The following is an 18,520-nucleotide window of genomic DNA, read 5'->3' as shown; positions in this document are numbered from 1 at the left end:
TTTTCATATTTGTATTTGTTTTTATACATTTTTCAAGTGAATACAGAACAGGCCAATTTCAACACAAAATCCCCAAATTCTTTCAAATAACTGATCAATATAAGTGCAAGACAAGAAAAAAAAAAACTAAAAACAATGGTCAAGACACATCTGAAATGGTGCGAACAACAGTAACAAAATTGTCATATACATATGCATATAGTGATGCATCCTGAAATGAAAAGAATATACAGAAGTGAACAATTCAGTTGTTTACGCTGCAAGAGAAAATGTCCTGCCATGCACAGCTTTACATTATTTGGAGGTATGTTGACGTATACTTATCGATTCAAGAGTGCTTTCAGAGTTGTCAGTCAGTGTTCAACATCGTAAGATGCAGGGATGGAGGACCTTTAGTTACTGCTGAAACTCACTTTTCTGTTGTTACATATTGTTACTTTGGCCTCTCCCAGTCCTTTGGTTTTGCTCATGTTTTTGTTTTGTTGGTAATTTAATAAATGTGATTAATTCAATCTTTAGTTTGTTTGTAGATAGAGTGATTGAAAGAGAGTTGTGAGTGAGAGAGAGATAAATGTATTAAATAGATGGGGAAGTTAAATATTAAGATATAAAGAAAAAAACAGATAGATAGATAGATAGATAGATAGGTAGATAGATACATAGCTTCATAGATAGATAGGAAAGAGTTGCAAAATCTGCAGCAGTGACACTTGACTGTTTACAGTTATAAAATGTTGAGGTAACGAATATTTCACCATTCATTTGAATGGACGCTACAATCATGTATCTTGTAGTTTTTAAAGTATGAAATGTACCAATATCAAAATATAGCCCAAGATGTATTTACCTACAAAAGTCTTGTATGAAGTTTGAATGAAATTTCAAGGCCAAGCGGTTCTTGATATTCAGATGGCTTAGAAACTTGATGTGCATATGCCAAACAAAAGCACCTAATTAATTTGGTGTCTCACTGGGTCCTAAAGAATCAACCTGGGATAGTGAATGTAGCCTATCATACAAACACGGTGCTTGCAAGCTGTTATGCATAAAATCCCTCTCGTACTTTTCGGCTCTCAGTCCGCCTCTGGCTACACTGCTCACCTGTTTGATAACTTAACGGTTTTGAAGAAATGCATCTATCTACACATAATGGTTTTGAAGAAATACGTGTATCTACCTGTTTAATGTTGAAAATATGTACATTACCAACCAAATTAGCCTGTATTATTTAGATTTTTAGGACAAATTTGAATTCATGAGTCAACTGGAAACAACTAAAACTAAACCAATTTCATGTATCCCTCTGACAAACAGAAAATATTCACTGCTATCATATCCTCTGCTTTTTATCCATGTTGGCTGAAAGATTTTAAGTTTTAAAGGCTTTTTTTCTACCTATGTAGGTGCGGCACCACCCGTTGTCTCAAGTAAGCTTTCCCACAGACAGATATCATTAACATTAAGATACAGGTCATTCCTTGTCTTAGAACTAACAAAGAGGACATATTAGAAGACTACAGGCGCAGCTGCTTCAAAAACGCCTTGGCAATGCACGCCGACCTGAAACGCCGAAATGTATCTCTAGTTTTATGTGACAACACAAGCCACATTTGCTAAAAAAAAAAATGGCCACTGAATTGTGTACAATATTGTGGATTGTACACGCTACCCGGTGGTCATAGGAGACCCAGAGATTAATGGAGTTTTGCATTGCAAAACAAGAACAACCAAATACTGCACCTGCACTACCAGATTAGATATATTTGGGGTAAGGAAATCTATAATTCACATGCTGCGCAACCAACATATCACAAACAGTCCACAATCATGCACATTCACAATAGAAAGAATGCAAAAATGGAAGAAGTCAGCTGACAGTCACATAATATAAAAAATATATTCAAGACAGTTTCCTTAGAGACAAACAGTTGACAATGAAGCACCCCTCACACTGTGGGTACATTCTGGTTTTTCTGATTACATAACATACGGACAGAAATAAGATACCAAAAACTAGCATCGTAATCTCCTACCATTTTGCCTTGCTCACTCTCGAGCATCTCTTCCACCTCCAAGAAGCGTATGATAGTGTGTTTGATTCTGTGGAACAGAGTGCGCTCCCAGTAGATGGCCCCTGCAACGGGCGGCTGATTCTTGTTCAGAGGGGGGTTATCCTTGTGCTTCAAAAAGATATCATTGATGATGTCTACCTGTGAAACATGACAGAATAACACCTCTGTTTAGTGGGGATGCAGTGAAGAACATGGGTTTATTTATATACTTTATAAGTAGTGACAACTCATGTGAATTCCTCCCCCACAAGAATGTATTACATTTGCTCCATGTTCATTAACATCTAAATGGTCAGCCAGCAGTGACGTGCGGTGAGGTTCGCAGCTGGTGAGGCACAGAAACCGGAAGTGATTACGTCATTCCGATCTCTAGTTGTTTTAAAAAAAATAGAAATGTATACATCATACATGTATATATGCTTATGGTTTAAAAATTGTCATCTCACCAGAACTGAAAAAGCTTTATGTTTTATTGTCTAATACTATTACTTTTAAACGATTATTATTATAAGAAGTTATGCGGCTCAATACTAAACGTACAATCGGTGTGGTAATTGAACTTTTACACCGTGTCAAATAAGATATTAATAGTTACAAGGTAGCGTATGTAGCCCTCCCACCAATGATATGGCTCATTTCAATTTGTCTAGGGAAAATATAACCTTTTACACAACTCGGCAGTGATGGGCAGTAGCGTCACTACTTGTAGCGACGTTACTAGCTTAACTACATTTGTCAGTAGCTTGGCAGTAACGTTGCTATTTTTACTACAAAACAAAGCAACTTTTCAGTAGCTAAGCTCTTTTATTGATCAAGTACCGCAGTAGCGTCCTCGAAAGCTAATTTATCCTGGACCTTTCTGATGTTCATTCATAACAGGCTTCTCTGCAGCCATCAAACACAAAAATTAAGCAGTACATCACTTTAGGCGAGACGAGTGAAAATAGATTGATAGATATCGTCATTTCAAGTACACCAGACGCTGCTCATACATTTAAAATGAATTCTCCGCTAATTTTAAATGAGTAGTTTGCATGCAGATTCTAGACAACCGGATAACTAGAATGCTGTTGATATTTAGATACAGCTGAAGATGATGAAAGTTAAAAAGTGAAAAGTCCGTGCTGTCTGCTCAGGGAGTCGAATTGTAAAAATGCACGAAATAGACGCGAGGTCTTCTGCACTCATTTGTTTTCATCTGCGTTTGAATACCTGACTCAACAGCCATACCTTCAAAAGTACGTCACTTTATAAGAGACGAGTGAAACTAAATATGTTTTCAGATGCCTTCTTTGTAATCCAAAGAAAAAGTTCCTGTCAACGTCAATGACATCCAACACAAACATACGAACACACGAATTTCATCCATTCAACCGTTTTTATCTGACTGACAGTTGTGTTGATCCCTAAAATTGCATTGACTTGGCATGCAGTTTGTTTAACTGAAAGTAGCTTCTAATGTATCAAACTACTTTTGACAGGTTTATGTAACTTAGCTTGCTACTTTTTTTTTTGAGTGGTAGCTTCTGTGTAGTGAAGCTGAATTTATTGTAGAGTAGCTGATAGCTTAGCTCACTACAAAAATCAAGTAGCTTGCCCAACACTGCAACGCGGACACCTTGAATTCGAAGTTGACACTTACATATTTATTTGCACAACGTATTAACAAGCAAACAGTTAAACACCACAGACATAGCACACAATACCAAAATGTTCTACTGACCGGTATAATTTAAAGTTGGTGCACTCGCAAGCTCGTAATCCATTCACGGTTCCCCTGCACCTAGCAGCCTTAAGCGAGGTTTGTGTTGCGCATGAATATGTCCCGTTGGAAAACATGAAACACTCCAATGCAATGTCAATACCTTCTGCCCCGTCGTTTGAACCAAACCTTTTAGCTCCGGCATTGGTCTCCCATTATCAATCATTTCTTGTTTGGACTGAAAGTCCAGTTTTGAGAACTGCTTCAGGTTAGCAATGCAATCTTCCATTTTTGCTGTCAAGCTCAAGAAGTGAAGAAGAAATCCAACGTCAGATTATATACCCAACAAGTGCCCTCTCGCTCGCCTCCCTTCTTGAAGCAGTGGTAGTGCGTGCCTCCCTTGCAATATTTTTCAATGTGTTTTCAGCTCAACTCAAAAGGTTCTAGCTTGCGCACGCATGCGTAAAACCCAGTTTGGAGTGATTTCGCAATCCTAGGGGAGGCACTGCCTACCCTGCCCATAGACTCCAATGCATCTGCCTCCCTTGACGGCACGCCTCATGTTCATTGGCTGATCACTGTCACTGGGAACCGGAAATGCTCAAATTCAGCGATTTTGATAATAAAAATGCTCGAAATGATCGGAATCATGCAGAAATGACACTTGTAACACAGATAACTAGAGAAATATGAATATTTATTTTATAATACAGAAATATATATGATTATTATCCCCTGCCTCCTATGACTGCACGTCCCTGTCAGCCAGAGCTGTGCTGTCTGGTCACTAGAGGTGGATACTGGCACCTGTAATTGGGTCTTGGACTTCCTGATGGGCAGCAAACAGTCAGAATCAGCAGCCAATCACACATCAATCAACATTTCAGCACAGGGCAGGCTCACCCCAGAGCCAACCCACTCCGACACTCACCACCTTCTACAGGGGCACCATTGTGTACTGACCTGTTGTATCACCGTCTGGTTTGGAATCGGCACAGTATCTAAACATAACCAGCTGAACAGGACCGTGAGAACAGCAGGCGAAATCACTGGTGCCCCTGTCCCAGCCTTGCGTCTGCAGAGCCTCCAGCATTATGGAGATGTAACAGGGTTAAATAGGCTTCCCTGAATGTCCCTCCCTTCATGGGTTAATTCTCTAGAACGGTCAAGAAGCAGATAATTGGTTCCCGTGTTTGTTTGGAAACAATGTTTTGAAGTAGGCGTGATGACTTCTTTATCTCTGGGTTCTTCTTTACCTCTATCTCTTTCTCTAGATGTATGTGACAGGGGTAGGAGCTGAGCGACTGGCTAGCTTTTGTCTGAATGCTTTTATTTTCTTCATTTCATTTATCAGGAAGCCGCAATAAAAGTTTGCATATCAGGTCGGTGGATGTGTCCTTCTTGAAACACAACGCAGAGAGTGAAACAGCGAGGGGAACATTACCTCCGTTACAATGGTGCCGTGACGACCCGGATCTTTGTTCGACTGAAAGCCGAACACTGGGCTGATAGCTGCTTCGACGACAGCCACGCCGACCTGAGACCATCGTCAACTCGCACCGCTACTGACGTCGCTGATTTTACAGCATGGTTGAGGCTGGATGCGCGTGCATACATATCCGTGTATCTTTTGAAGTGTATTGAGTGCATTGCAAGGGTGATTGCGTCTGTTGTCTCTGTCAGTGGCGGTGCAAATGAACAATTAATATGGTTGAATAGTAATACTGTGTTTTATATCATTTTGGAATATTATATACAGCCGCGGAAAAAATTAAGAGACCACTTCAAAATTATCAGTTTCTCTGGTTTTACTATTTATTGGTATGTGTTAAAGTAAAATGTACATTTTAGTTTTATTCTATAACCTACTGGCAACATTCCTACCAAATTTCAAATAAAAATCTTGTCATTTAGATCATTTATTTGCAGAAAAATGACAATTGGTCAAAATAGCAAAAATGATGCAGTGTCTTCAGATCTTGAATAATGCAAAGAAAACAAGCTCATATTCATTTTTAAACTACACAATACTAATGCTTACACTTAGGAAGAGTTCAGAAATCAATATTTGGTGGAATAACCTTGATTTAAAATCACAACTTTCATGTGTCTTGGCATGCTCTCCACCAGTCTTTCACATTGCCGTTGGGTGACTTTATACTACTCCTGGCGCAAGAATTCAAGCAGCTCGGCTTCTTTTCATGGCTTGTGACCATCCATCTTCCTCTTGATCACATTTCAGAGGTTTTTTATGGGATTCAGGTCTCGAAATTGGGCTGGCCATGACAGGGTCCTGATCTGGTGGTACTCCATCCACACCTTTACTGGCCTGGCTGTGTGGCATGGAGCATTGCCCTGCTGGAAAAAACATTTCTCAGAGTTGGGGAACATTGTCAGAGCTAAAGGAAGCAAGTTTTTCTTCCGGGACAACGTTGTACTTTGCCTGGCTGAGGTTTGTAAAAGACCATAAGGATTGAAAAAAGCGGACTGGAGGGTCTTCTAGTTCGTCTTCTCTGATGAGTCCAATTTTCAGCTTTGCCCAACACATGGTCGTCTGATGGTTAGACGGAGACCTGGAGAGGCCTACAAGCCAGAGAGTCTTGCACCTACTGTGAAATCGGACTCATCAGAGAAGACGAACTTAGAAGAACCTCCAGTCCGCTTTTTCAATCCTTATGGTCTTTTACAAACCTCAGCCAGGCAAAGTACAACGTTGTCCCGGAAGAAAAACTTGCTTCCTTTTGCTCTGACAATGTTCCCCAACTCTGAGAAGTGTTTTTTCCAGCAGGGCAATGCTCCATGCCACACAGCCAGGCCAGTAAAGGTGTGGATGGAGTACCACCAGATCAGGACCCTGTCATGGCCAGCCCAATTTCGAGACCTGAATCCCATAAAAAACCTCTGAAATGTGATCAAGAGGAAGATGGATGGTCACAAGCCATGAAAAGAAGCCGAGCTGCTTGAATTCTTGCGCCAGGAGTAGCATAAAGTCACCCAACGGCAATGTGAAAGACTGGTGGAGAGCATGCCAAGACACATGAAAGTTGTGATTTTAAATCAAGGTTATTCCACCAAATATTGATTTCTGAACTCTTCCTAAGTGTAAGCATTAGTATTGTGTAGTTTAAAAATGAATATGAGCTTGTTTTCTTTGCATTATTCGAGATCTGAAGACACTGCATCATTTTTGCTATTTTGACCAATTGTCATTTTTCTGCAAATAAATGATCTAAATGACCAGATTTTTATTTGAAATTTGGTAGGAATGTTGCCAGTAGGGTATAGAATAAAACTAAAATGTACATTTTACTTTAACACATACCAATAAATAGTAAAACCAGAGAAACTGATAATTTTGAAGTGGTCTCTTAATTTTTTCCGCGGCTGTATATATATTTTTTTTCTCTTTCTCAATTTTTTTTTTCTCTCTTTCTATTAACCTGTAATTATTAAGGAGCCTACTGGTTGTTACTACTTCAGTGTTGGGAGGGGGAGGGGCTTTCCTACATATAGTCCCTCAGGTAGTCCTGGGTTGATGGGTGACGACAGTGTTAGGAATAGGATCTCATTTTCTACACCTGTGCACCAGGCATCTACTAGGTCTGACACCCCTACGGTACTGACCAGTGAACAAGTTAGGGATATCAGTTCTAACATTAGTCAGGCAGTCAGTGCAAATATTTTGCATACCATGCATTCTGGTTCTCCATCTCTATCTACTGGCCATTCACCGGGGGGTGGTTCCTTTATAGATGGCTCACAGTTAAATCTGGTCCTTAAATCACAGAAGAAGGAGCCGCCGTTCTACAGGGGTGATAGTGATAAGTTCTCGCTGTCTGAATGGGAGGGTTTAATGAGAGCATACTTAGGTAGAAGTGGCTGCACCGGGCGGGAATGTGTGGATGAGTTGGTGGGCAGACTGGTGGGCAGGGCTAGAGATGTAGTCCGCATTTTGCTGCGCAGCAATAGTCATGTGTTTGACTCTGGTGATGTTGAGACTGTGTTTGGGGTGCTCCGGCAGCACTTTGATGTGCTTTGATGGCGGTGGGGCATTACATCCGCAAACGGTAGAGGTTGTGGCCATGTTTATAAGGCATTGCCCTGACTAAGGCCTGTCCCTAATGTTCATGAGTAAGCCACAGACTATTTGGACGGCCTGTGAAGTCCAAGCACAGTTGGATGAGTTTTTGAGGAGCCGTGCGGGAATGGTGGGTCGTGTATCTCAGCACACCACTTTGACAGCCACACCTGTAAGTGGGGCGGTGGTCAGCAGTGTGCCAACTGGTGAGTCTACAGTGGGGGTGGGCAAGCCAGGTAGTACAGCTGCAGAGGGGACCAAAATTGACAGGTTGCTTGACGTGTTAGAGAAGATGGTTGTGTGTAATGCGCAAGTAACTGGCCAGCCTAGGCAAAGTGTGACGCGCAACCTCGGGTGCGGAGTGTGTCAGAGTTCCGACCACTCTACTCAGTCACATTGTAGATTGCATCATTTGTGCTTTCTGTGTTTCAGCCCTGGACACACACGACTTCAATGTCAGAATAGGTCTCTGGGTAGGAGTCGGGATGTTATGCCTGTGGCGGTGGAGCCGGCACAGAGGCTGAAGCCGTTTCAGGGAAACTAGTGAGCCTCCATTCAGGGGAGGGCAGTGGCAGGCAGCTTAGTTTACCTTCCAGTTTGAATGATGACATTGAGTCTGTGTATTCGTATTTGTGTGAAACCTCACCAAAGTCAAGCAGAGTAGTCATGCAGAACACCATGAGAGTGACACAGAGTGACAGCTTGTTTTATGCATCGGTTTTAGTGCAGGGCAAGGTTGAAGTACAGGGGATGTTGGATACTGGGTCCATGGCGAACAACGCTTAGTGCAGACGTTGTGCCACGTCTGAGGGAAGCAGGTGTGTTGCTTGGTGAGTCTCCAACTACTGTGGATATTGTCCTGGTTGGTTGCGGGGGTAAGCAGACTAGTCCTCTTGGTGTGCTTGACATGGTCATTGAGATGTATGGATTCAAGTTTGAAGTTCCTGTGTTGATTATCAAGGGACAGGTGGATCCATTGATTGTTGGCACTAATGTGTTGAAGCCTCTAATCAGGCAATTTAAGTCCAGAGATGCCTTCTGGCGGGTTGTGAGTCAGCCTGATGGAGCAGGTCAGGGTGATAGCAGCTAGTTTTTACGCCTTTTATCGAATTTAGAGAGATGGAGAGGTGAGTCCATTCCAGATAAAGTGGGTACACTGAGGCTGAAGAGTGCAGTCACACTCCAACCCATGACTGAGCATCTGGTGTGGGCCAGGTTGCCGCCGAAAACGCATATCTCTGTTGACAGCACGGTTGTTGTGGAGCCCAGCACTACGCGCTGCATAAATAGACAGATGCTTGTTGGACGTATTGTCTCTCCTATGTGGGGAGATGGGTGGCTTCCGGTTAAGATTGTTAATCCCACGCAAGACGCAGTTACATTGCGCCGGAATGCAAAGGTAGCAGATGTGTACCCGTGCACTGCCCTGGAGGATTTTGATCATGACTTGATGTCACAGAATGTAGCTACGGTGAGGTCAGACAGTTCTCATGGCAGTTTGTCTGTTAACAGTGACTCTGGTGGCGTGGTTGGGAATGTTGATAGTACATTGCAGGGTCTCGGACTAGGGTCTATTCCCATTGACGATTGTCAGGCCTCTCCTTGTGGGAAGGACAAGTTAGTTGATCTGATAAAGGAATACGAGCTTGACTGTGGTGAGGCGCGCAAGTTTTGCCATAGGATCAGGTTAACAGATGACCGTCCTTTCAGGTTGCCATATCGCAGGTTGTCCCCAGCACATTATCAGAAGTTGAAAGAGACTTTGGATGAAATGGAGGAAAAGGAGATAATTAGAAAATCTAGTAGTGAGTACGCTTCTCCATTAGTGCTGGTGTGGAAGAAGAACGGGGACCTGCGATTATGCACTGACTTTAGGTGGCTTAACGCGTGCACGGTTAAGGATGCTCACCCACTTCCTCATCAAGCGGATGTCCTTGCTGCTCTAGGTGGTAATGTGTTCTTTTCCACTAAGGATTTAACCTCAGGTTATTACAACATGCCTTTGCATGATGATGATAAGAAGTATACCGCCTTTTCATCTCCATTAGGATTGCATGAATATAACAGGCTCCCGCAGGGTTTGTGTAATAGCCCCGCCTCTTGCGAATGATGCTCTCCATGTTTAGGGATCAAAATTTCGTAAGCCTTCTCTGTTATTTGGATGATCTGTTATGTTTTGGGAGATCTGAAGAAGAGAGTTTGCAGCGATTGCGCATGATTTTTGAGCGGTTGAGGGAACACAACCTAAAGTTGTCGCCTGCAAAGTGTAAATTTCTTAGGAAGTCTGTGAAATTTCTTGGTCATATAGTTTCTCAGGAGGGAGTTGCAAGTGATCCAGACAAGGTTGAGGCTATTGTGAATGTCTCGCAGGCAGATTTGATGGAGGCTGATGGTGCCACACCGTCAGCTAGTAAGATCCGCTCCATCCTTGGTATGGTGGTTTACTATCAGCATTTCATTGAGAACTGTTCTGTGCTTGCTAGGCCACTGTTTGTACTTACAGGTGGGTCAAAAAGGCCACGTAGGAATAAGGGGGTGAGCAGGCCATTGCAAAGGAGAAAGCTCTGCCCTCAAGACTGGTCCCCTGAGTGTTTAGAGGCTTTTCAGGCCCTTAAGTCTGCACTGGTGAATAGTGTGCCTCTAGCTCATCCAGATTTCACTAATACCCCTTTTCCACCAAAGCTGGCTCTGGGCTGGTTCTGGGCTGGTGCTTCTGCGGTTCGGTGCTGGTTCTTATCTTGGAACCGGCTCGCTTTTCCACCGACTGAGAGCCAGAGTAGGGCTAGCTACGTCTTTAAATCACGTCATACGCCTCCGTTGTCCTAGCTGAACATTTTGGAATGTTACTAGTTATTCACGAGTGGTTTTCTTCCAGGGAGAAGGCAAACAAATGTCGATAAAACTTCTATTATGTTTCAATTTTAATACCATGCAGTACCATACAAGCTTAAGTTAATGTTCTGTTTACTTGGCAATGGGTTTTCTATATTTCCCCACGTAGATCAAACGACTGACAATGCAGTTCATGACGGGAGTTGACTAGCTACTACTGATATATGCTTACTAGTTGCCATAACTGTAGCAATACCTCACGGCAGCTAGCTAGCAAGCTGCTACATGAACTTGCTTGGTCAAGAGCAATTTTGTTTATGTTTTCAAGTGGCACGTCTTCTTCAGTACAAACATTATAAAAATCAGCACTACATTACGGTCTCAGTTAATGATACAACTACGGGTTTTCTTTATTTCCTCACATATATCAAACGAACAGGCAATGCAGCTCATGATGGTTGACTGGTATAACAACTGTAGCAGTACCTCAAGGCAGCTAGTGCTAGTTAGCTAACTGCTACACAAACTTGCTAGGTCAACAGCTAATTTTAAGTGTGATAACACACACAAAAAACAAGTCCGATTGAAAGAGTTAATGTATACTAGGCAGACAAACCAAAACATTTTGATGAATGAAAGCTTTCTTTATTATTTTTAATTTGTTATTTGGTCTGTTGTCCTTGGATTTTTCATTTACGTTTTCACCGTTTTCACTCAGTTGACGGTGGGGAAAAAATGGCTGCGGAAATTTCTGTTTCTGGTGGGGTAGCTCCGCCCATAACCTCGGGACTAACCCCGACGTCACCGGTTCTTGTTTCTGGCCCACCTAAAAGTTGGTGCTGAGTTAGAACCTGTTTTTTGGAACCGGAGCCAGTTATTTTTCGGTGGAAAACCAAAGAGCCCAGAACCAGCCGGGAACCAGCCCGGAACCAGCCCAGAACCAGCTTTGGTGGAAAAGGGGTATAAGCCTTTTCTGCTGTCTGTTGATGCGTCCACTAGTGGTCTTGGGGCTGTACTGTCCCAGGTGCAACCTAATCTAGACAAAGCACGGCCCATTGCTTTTGCAAGCAAGTCCTGCTCATCGGCTCGAGTTCTTCGCCATGAGGTGGGCTATTTGTGATAAATTCAGTCACTGGCTACAGGGTCACAAGTTCACAGTGTGGACTGATAATAACCCACTTAAGTATATTTTGACAAAGCCGAAACTGGATGCATGCGAGCAGCGTTGGGTGGCTAAGCTAGCACCGTATGATTTTGATATTTTGTATATTCCAGGTCCCAAGAATGTGGTGGCAGATGCTCTTAGCAGGGAGCCTTTTGTGAGGCCTAGAGTTATGCACTGCTTGACCAGAACGCCATATGCTGATCTGCTCCAAGAGGCAGAGAACTTGCAAGTTGATGCAGTCCAGGACATGTTTCGCTTGTCCACTGAGCTTTCTGAAGCGAGGGAACGGCGGGTGGTTTCTGGGCCCGACGATGTGTGTGTCGGGGCTGCACATGCTGTAAGGTTTGAGGTGGGTGGAAGAGTCTCGCGTGAAGAAGTGTCTGCTGTATTACAGTCCTCTCACCATTGGGGGGACGGTGCTAGGCTTAGGGCCGTCTCTCATGAGAGTCTCATGACTCTGGCGCAGACCAACGCAGAGAAACAACAGCTTCGTCAGACGGAGCTGTATAATAGAAAGGCAAAGGGACACTTTGTTAATGTGGGTGACAGAGTTTTACTGGCTAACAAGGGTGAGCGGGGCAAGAAGAAACTGGCAGATAGGTGGGAGGGGACTATTTACACTGTTGTCACTGTGAATAGTAGGACACACACATACCACATCAGGAGCCCATCAGGTACTGTGAAAACCGTACATAGGAACCTCATCATGCCAGTTAACTTCCTGCCACTGACCGATGTGGATGATGAGGAGAATCTCTCATTTTCTGGGGGTAGTCTTAGTGAGGCTTGTGTCTCAGGGTCCAGTGGGGACAATGCATCTGTCGACCGCACAGCTTCGTGGGTGGCTGGGCTTCCTGGTGCTTCCACTTCTCACAGTAGCGACACAGGGGATTCACAGGGGATTCAAGTGGCTCCGGATACAGTTCATTTGGACTCAGTAAGCACTGTGCTGTCTTTGCACAGCAGCAATCCTGCCTGTGCTGTTCCAGGTGATAGTGCTGAGGTGTCTTTGTCCGTGGAGCCCCCCTCAACAATTAAGTCTACTGGCCACACGCGTGCTTCACCTGGTCATTATGGGGTGGGCTTTACACTAGGCAGGGTAGACTTGTTAGGCCTGTGAAGAGGCTTATACAGACTATGGCTCTTCAGTGGGTGCGGAATATCCTTAGAGGAGCTGTGTAGATCGGATGTACAGGTTTATAGATGTACTGTATATAAGTTTTCTTTTGGAAAAAAAAATGTATTTTTTTTTCTTTCTCTTTCTTGATCCTGTGTATCTCCCCTTGTGGGGAGAAATGTTTATATTCTGCCTTTTATATTAGGCTATGGTTGTAGGTAGGTGTACCCCTCAATAGCAAGGTGTATATGGCACCTTTTCTTATGATGAGTTAGGGCCTAGTTAACCCCTCTAGCTGGCTCCTTTCCTCTTCTAGTCCGTTAACGGACACCACTCTGATGCTGGCTGACCTACGGCCCTTATTATGGGTTACACTTTCCCTGCATTTATTATTTTTTTATAGTTTTTATTTTATTGATGTCAATTCAGTGAAGTCAGTGGGGGTGAGTGTAACAGGGTTAAATAGGCTTCCCTGAATTTCCCTCCCTTCATGGGTTAATTCTCTAGAACGGTCAAGAAGCAGATAATTGGTTCCTGTGTTTGTTTGGAAACAATGTTTTGAAGTAAGCGTGATGACTTCTTTATCTCTGGGTTCCTCTTTACCTCTGTCTCTTTCTCTGGATGTATGCGACAGGGGTAGGAGCTGAGCGACTGGCTAGCTCATTTATCAGGAAGCCGCAATAAAAGTTTGCATATCAGGTCGGTGGATGTGTCCTTCTTGAAACACAACGCAGAGAGTGAAACAGCGAGGGGAACATTACCTCCGTTACAGAGAGAGATATGTCTCAAAAGTATTCGTAAATGCAAGCACCACGATTTACAAATGTGTTTTGCGATCCACACAAACAAAATTCTTACTCGTGATTTGTAAGTAGGGATGGGTATCGTTTGGGTTTTTTCCGATACCGGTACATAACCGATACTTTTAAAACGATACCGGTGCCTAAACGGTGCCAGAACCGATACTTTTTTTTTTTTTTTTTTTTTTAATTAAAGACATTAGGCTTATTTATTGCCAAGGCAAATAGTTTTCTTCAAATTTAACAATATATTAACTGTTTAAGGTATACTATAAATAAAAATAAATACAAAACAATTGGCTTCAAACCTTTTAACTTCAACTATGAACAATATATTAACTTATAACAACTGTTTACAGTATACTTAAATAAATATAAATAAATACATAACACACTCTGTACACACACTTCACACTTCAGTAATACTTTTGCAGAAATATGTGCATGTTTGCCTTCAGAGTAAAACAAAATATTAATTAGTTTGCATTTATTTAAACCCACTGGTTTCGTGAATGTGTACTGCCCCTTTAAGAGTTTAGCTTCAGGGCCTCTTGAGTTCTCTCCCCCATTTACACGCAATTTTGCACGTCTCGTTGTTTGAATCTTTTTGTGCGAAATACAGCCACACTTTTGATCGTTTACCTTTCGACATTTTCTCCGTTATATTGATGGCTAGCTCTGTTTGTGCTTGCTCTGTGCAAGGCTGCCTGCTCTTCGCTGTCAGACTGTTGCAATGTTATTGTAGCGTCCGAGTGCTCTCTTAAGAACTCACATTGAGAAGGAATATCTTTGGATGAGACGGTAGCTCTCCGTTTAATAAAGCGTAGCCAACTTCTGCTTAGAACAACCACACTTATCTTGAAACCGAAACCACACGCAAGTCAACCCATTACCATGGCAACTACTCAACACAAATCTCGTTTCCACTAGTCCCATACAGAATGCAGCGTGAGCGACACAGGCGAGAGTCTACATTGGGAGATGGAGCAGTTTTATATGTGCCCCACGAAATCTGTTAGCAACACAAAAAAGTATACAGATCGTACTCAGAAAGATCTACGCCACTAACGTTACATCTCGTTAGCTATCGCTAGTTTTGTTAAATTATAAAAATTTAAATAAAAAAAAAAAATAAAAAATCTGCTCAGGCACCGAAAGGAAGCACCGAAATCTGCGTTGCATTTCGGTCCGGGTAGGTATCGGTTGTATGGAACCGGTGCCGTATTGGTACCGGTTCTCGGTACCCAACCCTATTTGTAAGTTGGCATTTATATAAATGTGCTATGATTGGTACACATAGATGTCCATTCGTAAATATATCGTTTGTTATTATTTATAAATGTATCGTTTTACAGTACATTTCTGCAATTATTTGACTTACAACTTAGCAAACTCATTTCATAAGCATGGTTGAAATGTAACTGTGATTACAGCACTTATTCATGGCATATGCAAAACGCATGAATTTTAGCGACGTGAATTATGTCATAGTCATAGAACAGTCGTCGTCATAGATGTTACCCCAGCTGATGCGTATGGGCCTGGCATTTAACCAACTCTCATTACCATGTTAAGTAGTATATTGTAGTTTGATGTATTTGTATAAGAGTTAGCTTTCTATTCAACGTTGCCGGTTAGCCTAGACCAGTGACCATGTGTTCATGGCATGCATCTATTGACGCAATGAGAGAGGTTTTCCGATGTATTAGTGTCCCGATGTATCTGTTATAATTCGTGTGTACTTTGTTTTCTCATTATTGCAATACTATAAACCTCAGTCTGCATTTACCCTGGCTGGGAGAGGCTGTCATTCCGAAGATACTGTGTGTGATCGCCTTTGCTCTGTGTTCATTAAACCTGTCAGAGTGTATGAATAAACGGCTTGGTGCCAATCAAATCACAACGCAAGAGTGGAGTACTACAACGCTACAAATGGTAGATAATATTGATAAGCCTCGGAGGCTTTCAGATTGTTCATTGCTTTCCCATCTGTTGCTATGGAGTCCACGAAATACGCGCAAATAAACATGAAAAGGAAACATGCATCACAATAATATTTCAGTGTAACCTGTACCTATGTGGAGTGCAAATATGTCTTGCTATTACACTACCCAACAGCTACACCTACGTCTGCTAACATTACAGAATTCCTACGGGCACTGCACTAGTTTTAAATAATACAAGATTATGAATGTCTACACAGCATGTAGTCCAAGGCAAGGGAAACATAAAGTATGTCAAAATCAAAGACTGGTTGTTAAATAATCCCACATACCTCTTTGCAGTATTGAGCTAGAATATCATTGAATTTCTGCATCATTTGGTTGTTAATTGCTTCTCTGGAGCGGATGTGTTTGAATTTCAGCAGCATGTCAAAGGCTGCCGCTGCTGATCTCAGTGTCTTGAAAGACTGATCAATGAAGCTGATGGCCTCTCCCTCAATAGCCTTGGTGAACAGAAGCAAATACAATCCCTCAGGGTCTTAAAGCAAACCGACAGAACCTTCAAATGTGCCATGTTTACCTACCTGAACTTTCGTCTTAAAGTCCTGCATAACCATTTTCCAGCTGCCCATCTTACGGATGTTGAAGGGATCAAAGCTCAGCTCCTCAATGGGTACTACCAAGCTGTCCACCCAGCGTAGCACATCGTCAATGCGCTTTGGGTCACCAGTAACTGCTTTGAGCTCTGGCCCAAAAATGTTATAAAACTCTTCTAGAATCTGTTTGTGGAATATGAATAATATATGGAATATGGAAAATTAAACACAAACATACTTTACACTGAGGGTAAAAGTAAGGTGAAATACTGTAATTTCTTTATTGGGCAGATCTTGGTGAACTACACTTTTGCCTTGAGCAGTCTTATTTCTGATGGATACGTCTTTAAAATCACATCACAGCGAAATGCAATACTTTTAATGTGGTTTCACACCATGCTTTCAACTACAGGAATAGGTCGGAACTAAGTAAACATTTTCAGATAGCTTGAGCAATCATCTCCCGCTTGCTACTGTCATTGTTCAGACCATCGCACATTGTTGCCTTCCACATATTTTGATTATTTACAACAAAAACTATCCATTAAATATTTTAAAATTGAAAGTTAAACTGACCTGAAGGCTATCGTAGAGGTCCTGGCATATGGAAGCCATATAGTCAGTCTTCTCAAAGAGTTTTTTACGGTCAAACTCCCAGCGTGGGTCTCGACCTGAGATCTCTATCCTTGCCCGCACCTCAAAATAACAGGCCTTCCACTGGTCCAGCACGTGCTTTCCATCCCGGGCTTTGGCCTTGGCTATTTCCCTCTTGTCTCTATGATAAAACAAAGAGGTTCAATACCAGCAGATAAGTTATCCAAAGTGATAAGTTGTCAAAAACATAAGATGTTAATTTCCTAAAAGGCACGCAAAAACAGATGAAAGTTTGCTAGGGTTAGGCTTGGTGTATTTGGTGATATAGCTGACAATGTCGTGACTTTTTGATACATTTTCACGGGTTTGTCTGTCCTGCACTACAGAACGACACTAAGAACAACGGTAAGAATCTGAAACTCATTCTGTTGCATAAGTGTAACACAGAAAATGAGACGCATCCCAATTCACTTTGAATGGGATGACATCATGTGTTGCCGAACTGAATTGTGGTTCCGTTGCGTCACTTGTGTCCAAAGTTGAGAAAAGTTCAACTTTTCAAGAGGCAGCACATGTGTCATCCAATCAAATCTCAATTGACCTGTCGCTAAGCGCCGCCCTTAGAACGCAGATGAACCAATGACATTCCAGCCTGAACTGGACTTGGACATCAGCTCCGATAACTCCATTGAAAACAACAGGGAGGAGACATGTTACAATAATTTAATGATCGATTGATGTTGCTTATGAAAAAAAAAAAACATGGTCAAACGATGTGCTTGGGGTACATGTAACACCGACAGTAGGTATCCCGATAGGCTGCAGAATGGGGTATATTTCATCCCTTTCCCCAAGCCACAACGGGAAAAAAACAAGTGTGTAATTGTGGTAATGTAGTTTCAACATAAATGGCCAAACGATGTGCATGGGGTAGATACAACACTGATACAAGTTATAGTGAGAAGATAGGCAATGGGGTATACTGTATCTCATTTCCTAAACGAAAACAAGACCGGTCCAAATATCTCCGGTGGATTAAGCTGTGTGACAGACCACACAGTGAACGCTACGTTCATTAGCTTTCTGCCATACTCTTGTTAGAATTTCCCTTTGCTAAAGCAATCAACTAAGCCTACATGATAAAAGGCATAGGCCTACTCATTATTCACAGTACCTGCTTACTTTCACCACTGATGTTATGCTAAGCTTAGGCAAGTTATCTCTGGTTCAAATTAGCTAACGTTAATGATTCAATAGCTGCGCTAGCGTAACTTTGTCAGTTATGGGACGGTTTATTAAAAATCGGCCATTCTATTAAACAAACGATAGGTTTAATAATGGATTAACATGACAACATGAACGAAACACACGCATGCCGGTAATTAACAAGGTTACATTAACAAGCTAGACAGATAGCCTATGGTTAGGACACTGTCCTGTCAGGGGCAGGTTCCTGCTAGTTAATAAACGTAGGTGTACATCTCGGTGCTTTCCAGATTAGTTAAATTAGCTGACTGTGAATTCATTGTATCTTTCCCATGCGGTGCATGAACAATGCTGGTATTGGATGTATGTATCTGCAATCGCGATGACCGTGAGTTGAGGCTTCTCCCTCTTGCAT

General features: G+C 42.3%; 1 protein-coding gene across 1 annotated transcript in view; it reads right to left on the bottom strand.

The window, feature by feature from the left end:
- The window catches only part of dnah10 (dynein axonemal heavy chain 10), a gene marked incomplete at both ends in the record, with an annotated part of 129,980 nt that overhangs the window by 102,552 nt on the left and 8,908 nt on the right, over window positions 1–18,520 (bottom strand). The window contains 4 exons of the mRNA XM_080853872.1: window positions 2,034–2,210; window positions 16,042–16,212; window positions 16,294–16,488; window positions 16,882–17,080. Of these exons, the coding sequence (XP_080709998.1) occupies window positions 2,034–2,210; window positions 16,042–16,212; window positions 16,294–16,488; window positions 16,882–17,080 (742 nt within the window). The remainder of the gene's footprint in view (window positions 1–2,033; window positions 2,211–16,041; window positions 16,213–16,293; window positions 16,489–16,881; window positions 17,081–18,520) is intronic.

This window comes from Sprattus sprattus (genome assembly GCF_963457725.1).
Source record: "Sprattus sprattus genome assembly, chromosome: 16".
NCBI lineage: Eukaryota > Metazoa > Chordata > Actinopteri > Clupeiformes > Clupeidae > Sprattus > Sprattus sprattus.
The sequence above is the reverse complement of the archived record's forward strand: the minus strand, read 5'-3'. Positions and strand labels throughout refer to the sequence as shown.